This window comes from Dipodomys merriami, unplaced genomic scaffold, assembly GCF_024711535.1.
Source record: "Dipodomys merriami isolate MVZ:Mamm:240054 unplaced genomic scaffold, mDipMer1.0.p SCAF_19, whole genome shotgun sequence".
Taxonomy (NCBI): Eukaryota; Metazoa; Chordata; class Mammalia; order Rodentia; family Heteromyidae; genus Dipodomys; species Dipodomys merriami.
This window is the reverse complement of record NW_027203270.1, coordinates 15,703,036-15,723,213: the sequence shown is the minus strand read 5'-3', so window position 1 is coordinate 15,723,213 and position 20,178 is coordinate 15,703,036. Positions and strand designations below refer to the sequence as shown.

At 43.6% G+C, this 20,178-nt stretch overlaps 1 protein-coding gene across 1 annotated transcript in view; it reads left to right on the top strand.

Annotated features, from left to right (window-relative positions):
• Window positions 1-19,148, top strand: part of Prpf8 (pre-mRNA processing factor 8) — a 34,117-nt gene extending 14,969 nt beyond the window's left edge. Inside the window, exons 25-43 of the mRNA XM_070027466.1 lie at window positions 6,341-6,588; window positions 6,707-6,886; window positions 7,534-7,669; window positions 7,770-7,939; window positions 8,092-8,221; window positions 8,331-8,477; window positions 8,660-8,820; window positions 9,504-9,695; window positions 10,165-10,402; window positions 10,541-10,669; window positions 13,693-13,806; window positions 13,927-14,100; window positions 14,358-14,551; window positions 16,108-16,347; window positions 16,433-16,574; window positions 17,955-18,095; window positions 18,222-18,361; window positions 18,462-18,664; window positions 18,823-19,148. Coding sequence (XP_069883567.1) covers window positions 6,341-6,588; window positions 6,707-6,886; window positions 7,534-7,669; window positions 7,770-7,939; window positions 8,092-8,221; window positions 8,331-8,477; window positions 8,660-8,820; window positions 9,504-9,695; window positions 10,165-10,402; window positions 10,541-10,669; window positions 13,693-13,806; window positions 13,927-14,100; window positions 14,358-14,551; window positions 16,108-16,347; window positions 16,433-16,574; window positions 17,955-18,095; window positions 18,222-18,361; window positions 18,462-18,664; window positions 18,823-18,977 — 3,234 coding nt within the window. The 3' untranslated portion in view covers window positions 18,978-19,148. The remainder of the gene's footprint in view (window positions 1-6,340; window positions 6,589-6,706; window positions 6,887-7,533; window positions 7,670-7,769; window positions 7,940-8,091; window positions 8,222-8,330; window positions 8,478-8,659; window positions 8,821-9,503; window positions 9,696-10,164; window positions 10,403-10,540; window positions 10,670-13,692; window positions 13,807-13,926; window positions 14,101-14,357; window positions 14,552-16,107; window positions 16,348-16,432; window positions 16,575-17,954; window positions 18,096-18,221; window positions 18,362-18,461; window positions 18,665-18,822) is intronic.
• Window positions 19,149-20,178: the final 1,030 nt, after the last annotated feature.

Here is a 20,178-nt window from a genome sequence, read left to right as displayed (position 1 = left end):
GCACCACATAAGAAAAAAGCCAGAAGTGGCTCTGTGGCTCAAGTGGTAGAGCGCTAGCCTTGAGTTGAAGAGCTGAGGGATAGTGCCCAGGCCCAGAGTTCAGGCCCCACGACCGGACCCAAAAAAAAAAAAAAAAATTAACACTATTGACATTTTGAGCCAGACAATTGTTTATTGTGGGGGCTTCTCTGTACATTGTAGTATGTTTTGCAGTTTCCTAGCCATCATTTGCCAGTGACATCATCCCAGTTATAACATCAAAAATGTCTTCAGACATTGTCATATACCAAGGTAGAGGAAACAGATTTAGTAATCTCTTGACAAAAAGGTTGAAAGCTTGACCGATACCACCAGAGAAAATGTCGAGTGAGAACAGAGCAGATTTGGACCTATGAGCAAACAAAAAAGCAGTGTAACCAGAACTGGAGTATTCTGGGATGTAGGAGCCAAGTCTGTTAGGAACATGTATCCAGAATTGGAGTAGGTACTTAACAGTGTCAGTTGCCTAAGAGCATTTCAGTTAGATAACTACTGAAAAGTATCCATTGGAGTTGCCACTTAGGACGTCATTGGTGACCTTAGAGCTGTTTCAGAAATAGTGGGGACAGAAGCCAGATGGGAGGCTTTATGGGAGGTGAGTGATACAGCAAGAACTGTGTATTTGCCAGAGCTGGAGTGAGAGCATTAGATGCCACCTAGAGGAAGCTGTAAGTCATGACAGGTATTTTTGAATAAGAGAAACTTAAATGTATTTAAATTAAATGAGCCATTTGCAGCTCAAAGTACAACAGAGAAGCAGAGTATCAGAAGAGATCAGTACTGATAGAATGAAGCAAAAGCAAAAGAAAACAGAAACATCCTTTGAACCCTTTGAACCTAATAAGAAACATGGTCTGACTAGCTATGGATACAAATGAGGTTGGCAGGAAGTTAAAACAGATCATGAAATTTTAGCTTTGCTTGATTAAAGGATTAGGAGTGTGCATAGTGAGCTTGATGACAGTGGTGTGGTATGGTAGCACTTGTTGAAGAAACTGAGAGGGATAGACAGATGTGTTGCGGTCCCAAATGGGTTTTGAGAAAGTAAAGACAAACTATATGGGTAATTCATTCTTTCTTTCTTTTGGCCTTTTGTTTTGTTTTGGTCGGTTGTGGGCCTGGGTGCTATCCTTGAGTTCTTCAGCTTAAGGCTAGCACTCTTACCACTTGAGCCATAGTGCCACTTCCAGCTTTTTCTGCTTATGTAGTGTTGAGGAATCGAACCCAGGGTCTCATGCATGCAAGGCAAGCACTACCACTGAGCCACCTTCCCAACCCCTACTTATTCTTTCTAGAAGCACTTCACTACTTAATGACAGGATGGAGAAAGTATTATAGTGATGGTCACGAAGTGCAAAGGTCAGAGTAACCAAGGGTGCCAGGACCCATTGGGATCTTGGATAATGGGAGAGGCGGGGAGAGAAGGAACAGACCAGAAAAGGCCACTGTCCTTGGAAAAAATGTAGGCATGAAGGGACCAGATGAGAAGTCAGAGCCTGCTATAATTTTATTACTTTGGAGAGGCACTTTGAACACAAGGCCATGTGCTTGTTAAGTAGGTGCTATACTACTTAAGCCATAACCTCAGCTATTCTATGCCTTAGTTATTTTTGAGATAGGGTCTCATGTTTATGTCTGGTCATACTTGGACTATACTCCTATTTATGCTTTCTATATAGCTGGCATGATAGGTATATACCACCACCCCTTCCCCCCATCCCACTTGGTTGAGATGGTAGTCTTTTGAACTTTTTGTCTTGGCTTGCCTTGAATCTGTCCTTCCTGTTTCTGCCTCCCAAATAGCTGGAATTACAGATGTGAGCCACCACATCTGGCAGGATACCTTTTTTTGTTGTTGTTGGTCGTGGGGCTTGAACTCTGGGCCTGGGCACTGTCCCTCAGCTCTTCAGCTCAAGACTAGCACTCTACCACTAGAGCCACAGGGCCACTTCCGGCTTTTTCTGCTTATGTCCTGCTGAGGAATCTAACCCAGAGCCTCATGCATGCAGGGCAAGCACTCTACCACTGAACCACCTTCCCAGCCCATGGTTACCTTTTTTTTTTTTTTTTTTGGTTGGTCGTGGGGCTTGAACTCTGGGCCTGGGCGCTGTCCCTCAGCACTTCAGCTCAAGGCAAGCGCTCTACCACTTGAGCTACAGCGCCACTTCCGGTTTTCTGGTGGTTTTATTGGAGATAGGAGTCTCACGGTCTTTCCTGTCCGGGCTGGCTTTGAACCGCGATCCTCAGATCTCAACCTCCTGAGTAGCTAGGATTACAGGCGTGAGCCACCAGCGCCCGGCTTGGTTACCTATTTTTAAAGAAATATTTCACTTAAAGTGATTAAACAGAAGTTTAATGGCTTATTATCAACCTAAGAACAAAATTTAGACTTTATTTTTTTTAATAATTTGTACATTAATACTGTAGATTGAGCATTAAGCATTAATATATTGAGTTTTTAATGTTATTTCACCAATGTGGTGTCTTTAAATTTTAGATATTGTAACTTTTTTGGGGGAGTCCAGTTGTGGGCCTGAACTCTGGGCCTGGGCGCTGTCCCTCAGCTCTAGCACTCTACCACTTGAGCCACAGCACTACTTCTGGCTTTTTTTTTTTTTCCTGCTGATGTGGTGCTGAGGAATTGAACCCAGGGTCTCATGTATGCAAGGCAAGTGCTCTACCACTGAGCCACCTTCCCAGCCCAAGATATTGTAACTTTTATCCCTAGAAGATACAAATTTGTGAATAGTTTGAGACTAGTTTTTAAGCTTGGTTGTGGAAGCTCCAAAATAGCCTTTGCCATTGGGCTACTTTATTACTTTACTGCAGGCTTTACCCAGTTCTCATTGTGTACTCTGGCTAAAGGAAATACAACTTTCCTGACCTTGTATGAATTATGTGATTTATTCAGCCTACTACTTTCTGTTCTGATAGCATTAGGGAATTTCATTAGATGCAAGTGGATACTCAGTCACAAACGTGAAAGAATCCCTTCATGAATTTCTGTGCATAATCCTCACAAATTCTAGTGGCCTTAGTCTACAGAACTGTAGTCTCTAGGCTTTTCTTTTTGTTCCAAGACTCAGAACCTGACCTTTGCTCATTGGCTGGTGCTCTACCAACTGAATCAGACCTTCAACCCCCTGGCTTTTTTTCAGTTTTTGGCAGTACTGGGTTTGAACCCAGGCTTTAACTCTCCTGCTTGAGGCATGTTTTCCCAACTCTGTTTTGTTTTATTTTGTTTTGGGATAGGCTCTCTTGAAATAGATTGTTTTAAGGCTGGAAGCATAGCTCAAGAAATAGAATTGGCCATGGCTGGTGATGGCATGAGGTTATGCATTCAAGCCCTAAAAGATTGTTTTAGAGCTAGGCACAGTGGCTTATACCTTTGATCTTATCTACTTGGGAAGCTGAGATTGGGAGGATTATGGTTCAAGGCCATCCTGGGCAGAAAAGTTAATGAGAACCCCCTTTTCAACCAAGAGTTAGGCATGGTAGTTCATGCCTATTATCCTAGTTATGATGAGAGGCCCAGCAGTAGAGTACCTGCCTGTGAAGCCTGGGTTCAATCCCAGACTGCAAGAAAAGATTGATTTAAATGCATGTAGGGTTTTTTTGTTTTCCCTTCTTTCTTTGCTTTGTACTGAGAGGACAACTTCTGTTTGATTTTTTTTTTTTTTTTTTTCTTTTGAGTTTGAACTTGGGGCCTGTATTCACTGGACTGGCTTGCTCAGGTAGCTGGTACTGTTAGCATCAGAGCTGCACATTTAGCCCCACTTTTCTGGTTATTTTGAAGATTGAGTCTAGGGAACTTTTCTGCCCAGGCTACCTTCTCATTGCAATCCTACAAATCTCAATCTTAACAGCCAAGATTACAGGTAAAAGAGCCACCAGTGTACATCTTAGCTTTTATTTCCCCTCATTAATTGTTTTAGCTTTTTGAGACAGAGTCTTAATATATAACAAAGCTGGCCTTGAACTTGAGACTCAATCCATCTTCTCCCCATTAATGGGCTTTCCTTCCTTCCTTCCTTCCTTCCTTCCTTCCTTCCTTCCTTCCTTCCTTCCTTCCTTCCTTCCTTCTTCTCTCTCTCTCTCTTTCTTTCTTTCTTTCTTTCTGAATATGGAATAGGGGTATAATTCTCATGTAGGAGCCATGCAAACTTCTGTATAATACCAATTTAATATATGTGCTGACAATGCAATCATTGTATTTCATGTCATTTTTTTGAGGGAGGGGTCAGGACTGTGCTTGCTAGGCAGGTATTATACAACTTCAGCTACATCCCCAGCTCTCATTTGATTTTCTTTGTGCACCTGCCTCTTTTTTTCTTTGTTTTTCTTTGGTGCCAGTAATGAATGAGACTTGATCTCAGGGCCTTGAGCACTCACTTGGCTTTTTCTTTTAAGGCTGGCTCTTTACCACTTTCACCTTTTTGCTGGTTAAAGATAAAAATCTTGAGCTGGGTGCCCATGGCTCACGCCTGTAATCCTAGCTGTTCAGGAGGCTGAGATCTGAGGATCGAGGTTCAAAGCCAGCCCGGGCAGGAAAGTTTGTGAGACTATTATCTCCAATAAACCAACAGAAAACTGGCAGTGGCATTGTGGCTCAAGTGATAGAGTGCTTGCCTTGAGCTGAAGAGCTGAGGGACAGCGCTCAGGCCCAGAGTTCAAGCCCCATGACCGACAAAAAATAAAAATAAAAAAAAATCTTGGATTTGTCTGCATGGGACTGACTTTGAACCAGGATCCTCAGATCTCATCCTAGGATGAGTTCTAGGATTACTGGTATTAGTCACCAGTGCCCAGCATTCATTCTCTGAGATTATTCATTCTAATAGGGTTATAATAGTGTCAAAGGTTTATATTACCTCCAATTTCTATTGAAATTAATTCATATACATATACCATAAAATTCTTTTTTTTTTTTTTTTTGTCGGTAGTGGGTCTTGAACTCTGGGCCTGGGCACTGTCCCTCAGCTCTTCAGCTCAATGCTGGCGCTCTACCACTTGAGCCACAGAGCCAGTTCCAGTTTTCTGAGTATTTTATTGGAGATAAGAGTTCCTGCCCAGGCTGGCTTTGCCTTTCAACCTCAGATCTCAGCCTCCTGAGTAGCTAGGCTTGAGCCGCCACCACCTGGCTTTCTTACCATTTTAAGTAGTCATTTTTTGTATATTCCTATATTGCAACCAGTATCACTATTTAATTTTCTAACCTTTTTTTGTCTTACAGTTAGTGTAATGTTTCCCTATTATACTATATATCAGTACTTGAGCTCTTTTTGTAGATTAATAACATTCCATCATATGGATAGACTACATTTTGTTTTATCTGTTTGCAAGTTGATGAGCATTGGGATTTTTTTCCCTCTACTTCTTGTCTATTATGGATAATGTTGCTATTACTATGAACATTTGTATAGATTTTTATGGTTTTGTTTTGTGACAAATCCTTTTGAAACAGGATCTCACTATGGTGCCCAGGTTGGCTTCAGAATTGATATTCTCCTGTCTCTGCCTTCTGAGTGCTGATACTACTACTTTTTTGTTTGTTTGTTTGTTTGTTTTTCCTCTTTGGTATCAGTCTTGAGACTTGAACTCAGGGCCCAGGTGATGACCCTAAGCTTTTCCTCAAAAAGCTCTCTACTTCTTGAACCACAGCTCTCCTTCCAGCTTTTTTGGTTGTTAATTGGAGGTAAGAGTCTTCATGGACTTTCCTTAGCTGGCTTTGAAGCATGATTCTCAGATCTCAGCCTCCTGCATAACTGGGATCATAGGTGTGAGCCATTGGTACCTGGCTTGTACAGGTTTTTATTTATTTATTTATTTATTTTGGTCCAGTCGTGGGGCCTGAACTCTGGGCCTGGGCGCTGTCCCTCAGCTCTTCAGTTCAAGGCTAGCACTCTACCACTTGAGCCACAGCGCCACTTCCGGCTTTTTTTCTTATGTGGTGCTGAGGAATCAAACCCAGGGCCTCAGGCATGCAAGGCAAGTGCTCTACCACTGAGCCACCTTCCCAGCCCCACAGGTTTTTATTTGGACATATTTTTATTTTTCTTGGGTACATATGTGGGAGTAGAATTTCTCAGTAATGTAGTAACATTTTCTAGGAACTTCCAGTATTCAGTAATTGTACCATTTTACATGGCTTGCAGTAGTACCATGAAGGTTCCATTTTCTCTATATCCTTGCTAATTTTTCTCACACCACCATCTTGTAGGTCTGAAGTCTTTTATGAATCCCCCCGCCCCCCGCCCCCGCCTTCCATGGCTCATCTAGAATTCTTTCCTACCAACTTTAGATTGTGAATAAGTGGAATACAGCTCTCATTGGCCTTATGACATACTTTCGAGAGGCTGTAGTGAACACCCAGGAACTCCTAGACTTGCTGGTAAAGTGTGAGAATAAGATCCAGACACGTATCAAGATTGGACTCAACTCCAAGATGCCAAGTCGATTTCCTCCTGTTGTGTTCTACACTCCTAAGGAATTGGGTGGACTTGGCATGCTTTCCATGGGGCATGTGCTAATCCCCCAGTCTGACCTCAGGTAAGGCTTCATTGAGAATCTCTACTATGAGACACCGTTGTTTAGATCCTTCAGGAAAATGGGTATTTTTTTACTTTTGGTCTTTACTTTTCTCTGTTATCTTTGTTGCCCCAAATAGGTGGTCCAAGCAGACAGATGTAGGTATTACACACTTTCGTTCAGGAATGAGTCATGAAGAAGACCAGCTGATTCCCAACTTATACCGCTACATACAGCCATGGGAGAGTGAATTCATTGACTCTCAGCGGGTCTGGGCTGAATATGCACTCAAGAGACAAGAGGCCATTGCTCAGAACAGGTGGGCATCTGGGAAGTCACAGCAGTCTGTGGGGAGTCTTGTAAGGAGGTGATGGACAGAACATTACTTTTGGGAGGGGGGAGGTGTCTTGTCCTGGGGCTCGAATTCCTCAGGGCCTGGGTGCTGTCCCAGAGCTTTTTTGGTCAAGGTTAGCTCTCTAACACTTGAGTCACAGCTCCATTTCTAGCTTTTTGGTGCTTAATTGGAGATGAGGATCTCATGGACTTTCCTGCCCAGGCTGGCTTTGAACTTCAGTCCTCACATCGCAGCCTCCTGAGTATGAGCCATCAACACCTAGCTAGAACCTGACATTTTTTAATGAAAAAGTTAGTTTTTTTTTTTTTTTTTTGGGGTCAGGTCGTGGGGCCTGAACTCTGGGCCTGGGCACTGTTCCTTAGCTCTTCAGCTCAAGGCTCGCGCTCTACCACTTGAGCCACAGCGCCACTTCCGGCTTTTTTCTTTTTGCTTATGTGGTGCTGAGGAATCAAACTCAGGTCCTCATGCATGCAAGGCAAGCACTCTACCACTGAACCACCTTCCCAGCCCCAAAAGTTAGGTTTTTTTAATCCTGCTTATCCTTAGCCAGGATGGAATGGTGATCTCTGCATGAGAACATATTATTACTTTAATTTTATTTTCTTGGTCAGACGACTGACTTTAGAAGATCTAGAAGATTCATGGGATCGTGGCATTCCTCGAATCAACACCCTTTTCCAGAAGGACCGGCATACATTGGCTTATGATAAGGGCTGGCGTGTCAGAACAGACTTTAAGCAGTACCAGGTATGTGAAAGAGGTGGTAAAGAAATTTTCTCTAATGAGGAATACTTATGGCCACTGAAGGACTTTAACAGAAGCTTGACAATACTTGCTTTCCCATTAGGTTTTGAAACAGAACCCTTTCTGGTGGACACACCAACGGCATGATGGAAAGCTCTGGAACCTAAACAACTACCGTACAGACATGATCCAGGCCCTGGGTGGTGTAGAAGGCATTCTGGAGCACACACTCTTCAAGGGCACCTACTTCCCTACATGGGAAGGTCTCTTCTGGTAAGGATTTTCCCCTCCTTTTACGATGGGAACCTATTACAGTTCTGTGAGATTTCACAGTCTTCTGTGGTGTTTCCCAGATAGCTACCACCTGGAAGTCAGCAGTACTCTGGGAAATAATAAGATCTCACTTCATATGATTCTTCTCCCAGGGAGAAGGCCAGTGGCTTTGAGGAATCTATGAAGTGGAAGAAACTAACTAATGCTCAGCGATCAGGATTGAATCAGATTCCCAATCGTAGATTCACCCTTTGGTGGTCCCCAACTATAAATCGAGCCAATGTAAGTCTTACACGTGAGAGTTGAAAACAAAAAGATTCTGCTGCCTTAATTATATCCTGAGAACTAAAGTCTCTTGATCACTAATATCACATTCCCTCTTTCCTGACAGGTATATGTAGGCTTTCAGGTGCAGCTGGACCTGACAGGTATCTTCATGCATGGCAAAATCCCTACACTGAAGATCTCCCTCATCCAGATATTCCGAGCTCACTTGTGGCAGAAGATCCATGAGAGCATTGTTATGGATTTGTGTCAGGTAGGCAACAATTGAAGGATAAGAGGGTATCTGAGTCCAAACAGCTTGCTCTTTTGAGTATGAAAAATCTACCCTGGATGCTATGAAGATGAGATTCATACTGCTTTCTTCTCTTAAATTCTACACTCTCATACTAAATGGATTTCTGTAATAAGTTACCACCTTTCCATCTTCATCTTCAGGTGTTTGACCAGGAACTGGATGCACTGGAAATTGAGACTGTGCAAAAGGAGACAATCCATCCTCGAAAGTCCTATAAGATGAACTCTTCCTGTGCAGACATATTACTGTTTGCCTCCTATAAATGGAATGTCTCCCGGCCTTCATTGCTGGCTGATTCCAAGTAAGTGTTTTATAACCTACTTCTCAGCATCCAGGTAACTTAGTGTTATTATTTTCCTAGTAGAATTAAGGAAGACATTAACCTCCTCTTTCTTTATCTTTTGTTTTTTTATTTTTATAGAGAGAGGCTCACTATGTAGCTCAGCCTGCCCTTAAACTTAGGATCTTCCTCACAAGTTCTAGGATTATAAGTATATGTCATCACACCTAGCTCCCTGCCTGGCTTTCTTTCAGGCTTGGAGCCAGTGCTACCACTGTAGCCTATGATACTCTCAGTGAGATGTGCTGATTCTCTTTCTCTTTTATTTATTTATTTTTTTTTGGGAGGGGGGCGGCGTCAGTCATGGGGTTTGAACTCTGGGTCTGTCCCTGAGCTCTTCAGCTCAAGGTCAATACTCTTATCACTTGAGCCACAGCGCTACTTCTGGTTTTCTGGTGGTTAATTGGAGATAAGTCTCACAGACTTTCCTGCCTGGGCTGGCTTTAAACTGTGATCTTCAAATCTCAGCCTCCTGAGTAGCTAGGATTCCAAGTGTGAGCCACTGGCACCAGGCCATGCTGATTCTCTATCTGAGGTGGAATAGGCAGAAGTTTAAGGATTTAGGTGTAATAAGTAGATATTCTCATGGCTCTGGAGACATTTGTTACAGTTGTGGCTTTCAAGAAACCTCTTTCTACTTTTAGGGATGTGATGGACAGCACCACTACTCAGAAGTATTGGATTGACATCCAGTTGCGCTGGGGGGACTATGATTCCCATGATATCGAACGCTATGCCAGGGCCAAGTTCCTGGATTATACCACAGACAACATGAGTATTTACCCTTCACCCACAGGTGTGCTCATTGCTATTGACCTGGCTTATAATCTGCACAGGTGAGTTAGGGTTCAGAAGTGTATAATGTCCATTAACTATGTATATATAGTTTCACCCACACACACACGTACACGTACACTTATACAAAAAAGTTGTTGGTGGTGGTTGTGGGGCTTGAACTCAGGGCCTAGGTGCTGTTCCTGAGCTCTTTTGCTCACAGCCAGCTTTCTACCACTTGAGCTACAGCACCACATCTGATTTTACTAGTGGTTAATTGGAAATAAGAGTCTCACGGACTTTCCTGCCTGGGCTGGCTTTGAACTTTGATCCTCGGATCTCAGCCTCCTGAGCAGTTAGGATAACAGGGCCCAGCTTCCAGAGGTCTTTTGTAATTTTCCCAGGTGAGATGAGATTTCCTTTTCTGGGTCTCTCATTTCCCAGAGCATATGTACATTAATCAGTTATTGTGTCAACCTAGTCTGTTTTTCCTATGGGGCTTAACTTTTCTTGCCCCCTCCATCTTCACAGTGCCTATGGAAACTGGTTCCCAGGTAGCAAGCCTCTCATACAGCAGGCCATGGCCAAGATCATGAAGGCAAATCCTGCCTTGTATGTGTTACGTGAACGGATTCGTAAGGGGCTCCAACTCTATTCATCTGAGCCCACTGAGCCTTATCTGTCCTCTCAGAACTATGGTGAACTCTTTTCCAACCAGATTATCTGGTTTGTGGATGACACTAATGTCTACAGAGTGACTATCCACAAGGTGAGTGTTAGAAGTATTAGAAGGCAGGTGGGGCTCCATAGGCCATTGGGAGCGTATGAAAACAAATGTGTGTACAGATTGGGATGAAAGCAAGATGTTTGTGTCTAGGCAGTGCTAACTAATATGTTCGTGGTTTAGACCTTTGAAGGGAACTTGACAACCAAGCCTATCAACGGAGCCATCTTTATCTTCAATCCACGCACAGGACAACTGTTCCTCAAGATAATCCACACATCTGTGTGGGCTGGACAGAAGCGTTTAGGGCAGGTGAGCAACTTAAATTATAGTGAGGCCATTGAATCCTGCTGACTAAATCTTGTGTAAGGGGGTCAATGATAGAGTAAAAAAAATTACTGTTTATTTATTGAAAGATAGTGTCTCATTTGATTATAGCCCTTAAATTACTTACCTTGAGAAATATTCTTCTGCAGGAGGTTGAAGATTGTGTGAGACCCTTTATTCCTTCTAGCTGATCTTTCTGAATCTTTGATTGCTAACTGGGCTACTGGTTACGTTTTTTTGTTTGTTTTTTTTTGGCTGGTCCTGCAGCTTGAACTCGGGGCCTAGGTGTTGTCCCTGAGCTTTTTTGCTCAAGGCTAGTGCTCTACCACTTGAGCCATAGTTCCACTTTTGTCTTTTTGGTGGTTAATTGGAGAGAAGAATCTCTGGGACTTTCTTGCCTAGGCAAGCTCCAAACTGTAATCCTCAGATCTCAGCCTCCTGAATAGATAGGATTACAGGTCACTGGCACCCAGCTCAGGCTACTGTTTTCTTTTTTTTTTTTTTTTTTTTTTTGGTCCGGTTGTGGGGCCTGAACTCTGGGCCTGAGCACTGTCCCTCAGCTCTTCAGCTCAAGTCCAGTGCTCTACCACTTGAGCCACAGCGCCACTTCCGGCTTTTTTCTTTTTGCTTATGTGGTGCTGAGGAATCGAACCCAGGGCCTCAGGCATGCAAGGCAAGCGCTCTACCACTGAGCCAACTTCCCAGCCCCAAGGCTACTGTTTTCTAAAGGGAACAGATACTCCTTGGCTACTTAGACATTTAATACCTGTGCTGTTCTTGTTGGGTCAGTTTCTTTATATTTACAGCTTGTTTCCTCTAACAATAAATCCAGAAGCCTACTATCCTAAAATCCTGATCTTCGTATTTACTCTGTAGGTTTTTTTTTCATATTTTTCATTTAAGAACAAAATCTTCTTTTTCTGTTTATCACTGTGTGTATATGTGAGCGTTAAGACAGGGCCTCATGATGAAGCCCAGGCTGGCCTGGAACTAACAATCCTCCTGTCTCAGACTTCCCTGTGTTGGGATTTACGGGCATGTACCATCTTGCCTGGCTTCATCATATTTTTTCATACAGTCTTTTGTTTTTCCATTTCAATAGAATTTTAAGGCAAATTCAGATACCATGTCAGTTTGCCCATAAATCCATCCAAATCCATCTCAAGGAGGACTCCATTCTATATATTTAAAATCCATGTCACTACAAAAGCTTCCTGCGCCAGGCAACTGGTGGCTCAAGCCTATAATCCTAACTACTCAGGAGGCTGACATCTGAGGATTGCGTATCAAAGCCAGCCAGGTCAAGAAAGGCTGTGAGACCCTTATCTCCAATAAACCACCAAAAAACCAGGAGTAGCATGTGGCTCAAGTGGTAGAGTGCTCTACTTGAGCTGAAGAGCCCAGAGTTCAAGCCCCATGACGAACCAAAAAAAAAAAAAAAGTTCGCATTTCTACTGTTACCTCAAAAATGACTTCCTAGAGCTGGGAAGGTGGCTTTGTAGTAGAGTGCTTGCCTAACATCCATGAAGCTCTGGGTTCGATTACTCAGTACCACATATACAGAAAAAGCCAGAAGTGGCGCTGTGGCTCAAGTTACAGAATGCTAGCTTTGAGCAAAAGAAGTTCAGGGACACAGTGCCCAAGCCTTGAGTTCAAGCACCAGGACTGGCAAAAAAAAAAAAAAAGACTTCCTAGAAATAGTTTGTTCAAATCAGCTTTATCCCCTAGCCTCATCCCCTGGCTTTTCTCTGTACTTCTAATTCACTGCTGAAGACTGATTGTAGTAGCATATCCTGTGGGGTCTGAACCTGCTTTTCTTAAACTCATTTCCTGTAAACTCTTCTAATTTCATGTGCATTTAACTAGATTTTTTTTTTTTGTCCTGGGTATTGAACTCTGGGCCTAGGCACTGCTCCTCAGCTCTTCAGCTCAAGACTAGCACTCTACCTTGTGAGCTACAGTACCATTTCCAATTTTCTGAGTGTTTTATTGGAGATAAGAGTCTCATGACTTTCCTGCTGGGGCTGGCTTTGAGCTGTGATCCTCAGATCTCAGCCTCCTGAGTAGTTAGGATTACAGGCATAAGCCACCGTCACCCAGCTTAACTAGAATTCTTAAAAAGCCAGAGCAAAATATATTCAGGTAACCTGAGACTTATGTGGCTATGCCTGTGATTCCATCTAGCAATCAAGCAGACCTGTGTTTCTGGCTGGTTAAGCAGATACATTATAAGTGTTATGAGTTTGAAACACAAAAGTCACCTGTGACCCAGAAGATGCCCTGTGTTGAACAATCAACTTGCACTGTTCTACCACTTGAAACATGGTTACACTTCCAGCCTTTTGGTGGTTAATTGGAGATGAGAGTTTCATAGACTTTTCTACCGAGCCTGGCTTCAAACCCTTGATACCTTGATCATCAGATCTCACTTCCTGTAGCTAGGTTTACAGACATGAGCCATTGACATCTGGCCAGTTGTAACTTTACTGACTAAAGACTCCAAGACTAGGACTTGTTTGCCCTAGCTAGCTTTGAACTGTGACCCTCAGATCTCAACCTCCTAAGTATCTAGGATGAGTCACTGGTACCCAATCTTGGTGCTGATCTTTTTTTGAGGGGGTGGGGCTTGAACTCTGGGGCCTGGATATGCTATCCCTGAGCTCTCCAGCTCAAGGCAAGTGCCATACCAATTGAGCCACAGCACCACTTCTGGTTTTCTGGTGGTTAATTGGAGATAAGAGTTTCATGGATGTTCCTGCCTGGGCTGGCTTGGAACTGTGATCCTCAGATCTCACTTTCCTGAGTAGCTAGGATTATAGGCATGAGCCACCAGCACCCCCAGCTTACATAGTGAGAAACCCCTTTGTATAAGTCTGTTTGACACTTTTTCGAAGTGTCTCATTCAATACCAGTGTTCATTAGGAGCATAGTTTATTTGGAGACTAGGAATCTTTTGTTTCATTTCTTCTAGGAGGGTAGACTCAATTTCCTTCTCTCTTGGTTTTTAGTTGGCCAAGTGGAAGACAGCTGAGGAAGTGGCTGCCCTGATCCGATCTCTGCCTGTGGAGGAGCAGCCCAAGCAGATCATTGTCACCAGGAAGGGCATGTTAGATCCATTGGAGGTAAAAGGACAGTTGAGCTATGAGGGAGGAAGCCTGAAGTGTCCAGGTTCCATTTCTAAGTCTCATGGACTTTCTTTCCTGGGCTGGAAGTAAATCTAATCATGACTTGTGTCGTCTTAGGTACACTTACTGGACTTCCCCAACATTGTGATCAAAGGATCGGAGCTTCAGCTCCCCTTCCAGGCTTGTCTCAAAGTGGAAAAGTTTGGGGATCTCATCCTTAAAGCCACTGAGCCCCAGATGGTTCTGTTCAACCTCTATGATGACTGGCTCAAGACTATTTCATCTTATACGGTAATAAGTCACTTGAAGAGAGTGTCCCTCTATGAGTGTGTTTAGAGTCAGGAGAAGATCCTGTGTCTTAGGTTTCCTCACAAGCTATTTATTGAGGTCATTTTCAAATTTTTGGCATGTAGATGGGAAGAAACTGTTGGCTTGATAGGGGTTAGGATCCTAGAGTTTGAAGTCAGTTCCTGGGTTTTCTGAAACAATACAGAAAGGTGGGAAACCCTCAAGTGGCTGACTTCCTGACACTCCTGAATCTTTTTCAGGCTTTCTCCCGTCTCATCCTGATTCTGCGGGCCCTGCATGTGAATAATGACCGTGCAAAGGTGATCCTAAAGCCAGATAAAACTACTATTACAGAACCCCACCACATCTGGCCTACCCTGACTGATGAGGAGTGGATCAAGGTGGAGGTGCAGCTCAAGGATCTTATTTTGGCTGACTACGGCAAGAAAAACAAGTGAGCAGTGATGGTGGGGAAACATGTAGGAGATCCCTAAAGGGCAAAGTGCATCTAAGCATAGCATTTAGGCTTAGAAATTTCTCAGGAAATAGTCTGAGATGTCAAAAAAAGTAGACAGTATTTTCAGGTAACATAGGCAGCGCCCATGCTTTTCATGGAGGTATTTTTGTCATTTTGAGCAGGATATATTTATTTGTTTATTTATTTTTCAATTTAAGTTTTTTCATTTTGCTGGTCTGGGGCTTGAACTCTGGGGCTTGGCTGTTGTCTCTGTACTTCTTTCCTTCAAGGCGAGTGCTTTACCACTTGAACCACAGTTCTACTTAGGGCCTTTTTGAATAGTTAATTGGATATAAGAGTCTCTCAGACTTTCCTGCCTGGGCTAGCTTCAAACCATGATTCTCAGATCTCAGCCTCCTGAATAGTTAGGATTACAGGCATGTGAGCCACCATTGCCCAGCAGGGTATTTCTTTTTATAAATGTCCAAGTCCCTAAGTACTTCTGCTGTCAGCATGTATGTTCTGTCTACTCTCTTCCGTGTCATTGCAGCAACCAAAAGTATTCATAAACTCCCAAATATTCATTAAAGTGACTAATAAGCCTCTGACAGAATAAGTTTTAGGGTTTCTGAGATTTTGTTTTTTTGTTGTTGTTTCTCTGGTTTTTGTTTTGTTCTGTTTTGTTATTGGTGCTGGTCTGGGGCTTGAACTCAGGATCTGGGTGCTGTTCCTGAGCTCCTTTGCTCAAGGCTACCACTTGTGCCACATTATCAACTTCTGGCATTTTTGGTAACTGATTGGAGATAAGGGTCTTACGGACATTCCTGCCCAGGCTGGGCAATTCTCAGATCTCTGCCTAATGAGTAGCTAGGATTACAGGTGTGAGCCTAGCTCATCTGTGGTTTTTTTTTCTGTTGTTGTTGTTTTGTTGGTCGTAGGGCTTAAACTCAGGGCCTGGACACTGTCCCATAGCTTTTCTAATCAAGGATACTACTCTTCCATTTTGAGCTACAAATCCACTTTTGGTTTCTGGTGGCAAATTGAAGATAAGAGTCTCACGAACTTTCCAGCCCAACTGGCTTTCAACTGTGATCTTCAGATCACAGCCTCCTGAGTAGCTAGGTTTATAGGCATGAGCCACCAGTGACAGTATTTTGCGACAGTTTTCACTGTGTAGTCTGGGCTGCCCTGAATTCATAATCCTCCTGCCTCAATCTCCTGACTACTGGAATTACAGTCATATGCTATCATGCCTCGATTGGAATACATACATGTTTGTGTATGTATGTGTGTATATGTATATGTGTATCTTTTTACCCTTGGTTACTAGGGTTTGAACTCAGAGCCTACTAGGCATGCCCTACCACTTGAGCTATATCTATAGCCTAACATTTCCATTTTTGAGAATTGTTTTGTGTCAGAGCACTTTTTGTGTCACTTGAGGACTATCTGGGTGAAGTTATGGTCTGTCCTGTTCACAAGTTACAGCTTTGACATCAAGGCAAAAGTGACAAAGGGGAAAGGATCTCATGTAACTCAGACTGTTCCCACAGTGTGAATGTGGCATCACTGACACAGTCAGAAATTCGAGATATCATCTTGGGTATGGAGATCTCAGCTCCATCACAGCAGCGGCAGCAGATAGCAGAGATTGAGAAGCAGACCAAAGAACAGTCACAGCTGACTGCAACCCAAACTCGCACTGTCAACAAGCATGGTGACGAGATCATCACCTCTACCACCAGCAACTATGAGACTCAGACCTTCTCATCTAAGACTGAATGGAGGGTCAGGTATTATGAAGAGCAAGAGGGCAGGGATGATGGTGTGTTTGCTGACAATGTTGAAAGATCCTGATATTCCCTACTTGTTTTTTAGGGCCATCTCTGCTGCCAACCTGCACCTACGGACCAATCACATTTATGTTTCCTCTGATGACATCAAGGAGACTGGCTATACTTATATCCTTCCAAAGAATGTGCTTAAGAAGTTCATCTGCATATCTGACCTTCGTGCCCAAGTGAGTGAGTCTGTTCAATTGGGCCATAATTGCACTCATATGTCATGTGCCTAGAATTCACCTGGTAATTCCAGGAACATGAGATACTGAAGATTCATGGATGACTAACTATAAAAAAGGATAGCCAGGGCTGGGAATGTGGCTTACACAGAAAAAGCTGGAAATTGCTCTATGGTTCAAGTGGTAGAGTGCTAGCCTTGAGCAAATGAAACTCAGTCCCCAGGCCCTGAGTTCAAGGCCCAGGACTGGCAAAAAAATAAAGGATAGCCAAAATAGCAAGAAGCGTATTTTTTTTTTTTGGTCGGTCATGGGGCTTGAACTCTGGGCCTGAGCGCTGTCCCTCAGCTGTTCAGCTCAAGGCTGACACTCTACCACTTGAGCTACAGCGACACTTCCGGTTTTCTAGTGGCTTATTGGAGATAAGAATTTCCCGGACTTTCCTGCCCGGGCTGGCTTTGAACCGAGATCCTCAGATCTCAGCCTCCTGAGTAGCTAGGATTACAGGCATGAGCCACCTGCGCCTGGCTAAGAAGGGTATTTTTTGTTTGCCTTTTTTTTTTTTTTGTACCAGTACTGGAACTTGAACAATGGGCCCAGTTGAAGAGATAAAAGGTAGTTTAGTAAAGGAACTGAAAATACCAAACATAGTATGAAAAGATGATCCGCTTTGTTAATAAATGATTTTTTTTTTTTTTTTGGTCAGTCGTGGGCCTGAACTCTGGGCCTGGGCGCTGTCCCTCAGCTCTTCAGCTCAAGGCTAGCACTCTACCACTTGAGCCACAGCGCCACTTCCGGCTTTTTCTGCTTATGTCCTGCTGAGGAATGGAACCCAGGGCCTCATGCATGCAAGGCAAGCACTCTGCCACTGAGCCACCTTCCCAGCCCTAAACAGAGATTTTTATATTTTCTGAAACACCATTTTGTGGCTTTCAGAACTGACAAGTTTGAAAAGTTTGCTAATAATACCCTGTGAGTGACTTGATAGTAAGCATTTCCTGTTAGTAACAGTATCAGATTTAACATACCAATCTGGAATATATGGCTTGGTTGTAGAATGCTTGCCCAGTTTTCATGAGGCCCTGGATTCAGTCCCTCTCACCCCCCCAAGAAAATTGAAACATCATGTACTGTTTTTTCAGCTGTAGTATTTAGCTTGTGGAGATTGAGCTGTATGCTTGTAGATACTCAAATGTTTACCAACTGAAGATTCTGGTGGGGACAGTGATATGAAGTCCTATGTAACGGTTTGAAAAGGTGATTCTCATGAGGGTTGTCTGCCTGAATTTGAGAAGATTCATTCTTGTTAGTGTAATAAAACCCAAACCCTTATCGTCTAATACTAAGGATGTTTCTTGACCCTCCCCCTCCCCTTATCTTCAGATTGCTGGATACCTGTATGGGGTGAGCCCACCAGATAATCCCCAGGTAAAGGAGATCCGCTGTATTGTAATGGTACCACAATGGGGCACTCACCAGACTGTGCATTTGCCTAGCCAGCTGCCCCAGCATGAGTACCTCAAGGTAAGTAATGGTGTAAAAGAGCTTGGGAATTTGGCTTCCTGCCATGGGTGAGGTGGTGGAAAGGCAGTTATTTTACTTTGTTATTTACCTATTATTGAAAGTTATTTTATTTCTCTTTGCCTATAGGAGATGGAACCCTTAGGTTGGATCCACACACAGCCCAATGAATCCCCCCAGCTCTCGCCCCAGGATGTCACTACCCATGCCAAGATCATGGCTGACAACCCATCTTGGGATGGTGAAAAGACCATTATTATCACTTGCAGGTGGGTGTGGCTTCTCCTTTTGAAGAAGTATAATGGAGGAGGCATTGCATGTCAGAATGGAATGTTAGCTTCTCTCACTCTGGTCTTTATCACTCCCCAGCTTCACACCAGGCTCCTGCACACTGACAGCCTATAAGCTGACCCCTAGTGGCTATGAATGGGGACGCCAGAACACCGACAAAGGCAACAACCCCAAAGGTTACCTGCCCTCACATTATGAGAGAGTCCAGATGCTGCTGTCTGATCGCTTCCTCGGCTTCTTCATGGTTCCTGCCCAGTCCTCATGGAATTATAACTTTATGGGTAAGGGAGCAGTATGTTCGAGTGTACTACACAGTTGGGGGGGAATCAGAGATCTGGTGAGATTGGCACCTTTAGCACTTGGGGCCTGATTCTGCCTTAGAATTGCTTGGTGAGGCAGGTGACCTTTATTAACATTTGATGTTTCCCTCTCCCCTAAGGTGTACGGCATGATCCCAACATGAAGTATGAACTGCAGTTGGCAAACCCTAAAGAGTTCTACCATGAGGTGCATAGACCCTCCCATTTCCTCAACTTTGCACTCTTGCAGGAGGGTGAAGTCTATTCTGCAGACCGTGAAGATCTCTATGCCTAGTGTTTTTCTCAACTCCTCCTGCTTCAGATTCCCCAAATGCTGGAGCTTCCTTTCCCAACCCACAGACAAGCTGGTGACATTCAGCAGCTTGGCCCGCCTTCCCTGTTTTGTGCTTGTGTTGTTGATAGCTTGTGATCCTGAACAAAATAATAATAAATTTTGTATACATAGGGTAGTTTGTGATTGTTTTCTCTTTTTTCCTAAACTCAGATTCCAGGTGTTAGTAGGTCAGGGGGTTGTCCTGAGGCAGTTGTTGACACCAGTGTGCTAGGTTTGGCTTTGATGTGAGATATAATGCCTCCTCTATTCAGGACTTGGGGGCTCAATATTGCTTAAGACTCAGGGTACTGACGTGGGGTTGGCCTACACCCTCTGCTGCGTTGTCAACATTACTTAAAGCAGCTGCCATTTTCTGGGTCTAGTTGTGCCTGTATTGTCCAACCTACTGCTTTTCCCTCCCTCCTTTAGGAGTACTGAGTTTTGTTTTTTTTTTCCCTGAAAATACTGTACAGAGGGGTTACAATTACATGGGCAAGTACTGGGGTTTTGAACTCAGCTTTACTCTCTTGCTAGGCAGGCATCTACCACAAACCACACCCCAGTCCCTGTACTGCTTTCTTTTTCAAGTCAGGGTCTCACATTATTCTCTAGGCCAGTTTCAACATCAGTCTTCCTGTCCTCTGCCTGTTAAGTAGCTGGAATTTCAGGCATGAGCCACCCATCCATCCAGATTGGCCTTTGTTGGCTTTTTTTTTTTTTTTTTTTTGCCAGTCCTGGGACTTGAACTCAGGGCTTGGAAGCTGTTTTGCATCAGGCTAGCACTCTTACCTACTTGAGCCACAGTTCTAATCCAGGCTTTTTTGGGTAGATAGTTGTAGATACTTATGGGATTTCCTGCCCAGGCTGGCTTTGAGCCGTGATATTCAGATCTCAGCCTCCTGAGTAGCTAGGATTACAGTCCTGAGCCATTGGTGCCAGGCTTGTTGTTTGCTTTTTTAAAAAAACTTGTCTAGCTCAGGTTGGCCTTTTATTAATTCCTCCTACCTCAGTCTCCTGAGTGCTAGGATTATAGGTGTTCACTATTACCTGCCAGCCCTTTTTCAGCTGTGCCCTTCCTGGTCTGGGAAAATAAGCACTGGAACAAGCCATCTCTTCCCAAGAAGGTCAACCTTCAACCTTTCCAGACACTCAAAAGTCCAGC